The following is a 3,436-nucleotide window of genomic DNA, read 5'->3' as shown; positions in this document are numbered from 1 at the left end:
GCCCTCTTCTGGCCTGCAGGCATACACACAGACAGAATATTGTATACATAATAAATAAATAAATAAATAAATAAATAAATAAATAAATAAAGATTTAATTTTATTTTTACTTGTATGTGTGTACCCATGCCTATGTATGGACATGGATAAACAAGGCTGGCACCTGTGGAGGAGAGGGCATCTGCTTCCATCTCTCGTGGGTGCTGGAAACTCAACCTGGGTCTTCTTCAAGAGCAGCCTGCTCTCTTAACTGTGGCACCATCTCTCCACCTTCTAGCATGAGTTCTTAATGGCTTTGCAGATCCACCCTATCAATTTGAAACAGTAGAAAGTATGTAAGGATTTTTTTTTTCCTGAGATAAGGTCTCATGGGACCCTGCCTGGCCTTGAACTTCTTATGTAGCTGAATATGACCATGATCTTTTGTCCCTATTGGTTTCAGTTCCCAAGCAGCAGGATCAGAAGTGTGCACTAGCATGTTTAGTTTCCACAGTGCTGGGGACTGAACTCAGCACTTCATGCATGCCAGGCAAGCACTCCGCCAACTGAGCTCCGTGCCTAGCCCTGTAAAGTCTTTGAAAAAGAAATTGGTTAAGCCTTAGTGACAGGTTTGTGTCTCTCATGTTCTTTATTATTAGACTAAAAGACTGAGTTTGGGAATCCCTTACTGTGTGCGTGGCACCTAAGTGGTCATGTCTTGAATGCCAGCCGTGGGAGAACAGAGGATGCTGATGTCCCTGCTCGGTTAGAACTGAGTCGTGCTTGGTTGTATTGAATTTACAAATAAAACATGTCTCGTTGATGTTACTGGTGGATTTTAGGCTAAATAAACAAATCTACATTTCAAATGGTAAACCAACATTCCTGGGGATGATACAGTTTGTAAACATGAAACTGAAAAAAAAAAGACTAAACAGTTGAGTCAGAAAGAAGCGCTTCCTCATGAGAAATCGGGCCGCATGACCCCACAGATTGTGTTAAACAAGGTCAAAGACCTATGTAGGAATAACACTTCAAACTAGAAACTGGTCTTGGTTTGAGTTTTCATAATAGAATGGCTTAAAAACATTTTGGAATCATAGCAATAACACAATGAGCCAAACAAGTGTCCATATGCCCCCTTTAATGCAGACTAAGAATCTCTACTTCCATGCAGCTCCTCCAGCAAGTAGCGAATGGATTGGTTGATAACATATGAACCTAGTGAGACAAGACAATCGGATAGTAGCGATTAAATTTTTTTGAGAAATGACGAAGAATCCAGAGTCCAAGTTACTTATTTGAGTTTCCTGTCTTCTCAGGGCGAGAGGGGTTTGGACGGGCTTCCCGGCCATCCTGGAGAAGAGGGTGACTATGTGAGTACTGGATGTTTTCTTTTCCTTCTTCCCTTCCTCTCTCCTCCCCACCTGCTAAACTGAGGTGATTTGTTGTGATTATCGAGTCACCCATGATAATGACTGGGGTGGCAAGGTGAACTTAGTCCAAGTCCGTTCTTATAAGGACCCAGCTTTCTTGGGTGGCAGTGAAGGCTCTGGGGTCATGGCAGATCCCTGAAGGTTTGTATGAACCCTGGATACCTCACGCCACCCCAGGACGTGCTACAGGAGCGGCACTCCCCATTTGTTTATCAGCGAGACAAATGTTTGTTACAGAGGGAGCAGGAGGTAGGAGTGCAGAGCGCGGTGGAGACCGGCTTCATCTTTTCACAGGATTACCAGGAGGGTTTAAGAAAGCCGTGGTTTTCAGGTGATTTTGAAGCAGTTCTTTGTCCCCTGAGCCTGTTTTAAAGTGGATTTGCATGTACACCACTAGCTCTCGAGCTTTCCCAGTTTCAGACTGTAGGTGTTTTTTATTGAGTGGATCAGTTGAAGAAAGGAGGTCACCCCGAGATGGAGTTTAGGCTCTCTGCAGCATGGAGGAATGGTTTCGAGTACCGTGCCTCGAACTGCCATGCTGAAGCATTTTTATTGACTGTTACACAAAAGTTGCTTTTGGGTAAGACAAGTTCCTTATTCCAAAGCTCTGATCTAATCTTTATGTTTTCTGAAGGAAAACATCGCACCCCTGCAACTTTAGTCTTTGCCGTGTACAGTTTACCTGCAGGGTGAAATAGAGTTCAGGCTCCCAAGCCCTAGTGGAGCTTGTAAGTCAAGAGGCCTCGGGTGTGCCAGGATAGTCTTGTGACCAAACTGTAAAGCTCCTTCAGAGACAGAAAACCATCACCATTTTGTGATATCTAAGTTAAAGCTAAGAGAATTTTATTTACTTATTTCATAATGACAACAATCCACTATGCATTAACATGCATGATATTACTTTATGAAAAATGAATATATTTGACAGAACAGAAAGCACCAGCATAAAAAGAACAATGTTTTCCATATTTAGCTTTTAGGAAGCAGCCGAATCTGCATGCCTGATTCTTTGTCTAGCCTGCTCTGGTGCCACTACTGTGTGACTCTTCCCTCCGCCTCGTACTTGAGAAAGAATGAGAGTTAAAGACAGAAAATAACATAGAATGCTGTTCCACTTAGCCCGCTGTGCCCCACGAGGAAGGAGAGGGACAACACTTATGGGTTTCAAAGACTTTACTAACTCACCACATAAGCGGTCACTGACGATCAGGGCTTCAGGACGAGGGCTTTGGAGCCTTGTTTCTCCCTAGCACAGACAGAAGCAGGGGTTATTAGCACAAAAATCACAACATATTTGTTGCCAAGTTACAGTTACAATTTTTACCAGACAGGAATCAAATTTTAGGGACTTTTCCTTGTGTGTTCCATACAACAGAAGCCTTTCAGTCCAACCAATCAGATTCGTTTGTTCCTTCTGGGGTCAGGAGCAGCCATATTGTTTCTAGAAAGCTAAAGATGCATAATGGCTGCTTCTATGGCTTAGGGAGGAGGGTGGTCAGCTGTTGGATGGTTCTCAGCTCCCCTAGGACTTGGGAACCTGAACTCTATTTCATCCTGCAGGTAAAATGGAGTCTAAAGTCAAAATGGCAGTACGCAGGCCAAGGTTCTTTGGCCTGCTTCCTTCAGAGTAACTGGGAAAAATAAATACCCTTTGTGATCTACTGTACATACAAACATAGATATTTTCTTTGCCCCAACTGTTTTTTAAAAAATCATTTTATTTGTATCAGTGTTTTGCCTGTAGGTGTGTCTATATACTACATATGTGCCCGGTACCCAAAGAAGTCAGAAAAGGGTGTCAGATCCTCTGGAACTGGAGTTATAGGTAGTTGTGAGCCATGTGGGTGTTGAGAGCTGAACTTGGGTCCTCTGGAAGAGCAGTCAGTGCTCTTAACCACTGAGCCATCCATCCTTCCCTCTAGCTGCTGCTATTTTGAACTCCTACACTGTCTGAATGTAGAATATAGCTGCCAAGACGTGTGTAAACCAACCTACTTTGCAGTTTTGGGAGACTTGCCTAA

At 43.3% G+C, this 3,436-nt stretch overlaps 1 protein-coding gene across 1 annotated transcript in view; it reads left to right on the top strand.

The window, feature by feature from the left end:
* LOC101995809 (collagen alpha-4(VI) chain-like) overlaps positions 1 to 3,436 on the top strand; it is a 99,619-nt gene that overhangs the window by 27,185 nt on the left and 68,998 nt on the right. The window contains exon 12 of the mRNA XM_013354218.1: positions 1,302 to 1,355. Within this exon, the coding sequence (XP_013209672.1) occupies positions 1,302 to 1,355 (54 nt within the window). The remainder of the gene's footprint in view (positions 1 to 1,301; positions 1,356 to 3,436) is intronic.

This window comes from Microtus ochrogaster, unplaced genomic scaffold, assembly GCF_000317375.1.
Source record: "Microtus ochrogaster isolate Prairie Vole_2 unplaced genomic scaffold, MicOch1.0 UNK33, whole genome shotgun sequence".
In the NCBI taxonomy this organism is placed as follows: domain Eukaryota; kingdom Metazoa; phylum Chordata; class Mammalia; order Rodentia; family Cricetidae; genus Microtus; species Microtus ochrogaster.
The sequence above is the reverse complement of the archived record's forward strand: the minus strand, read 5'-3'. Positions and strand labels throughout refer to the sequence as shown.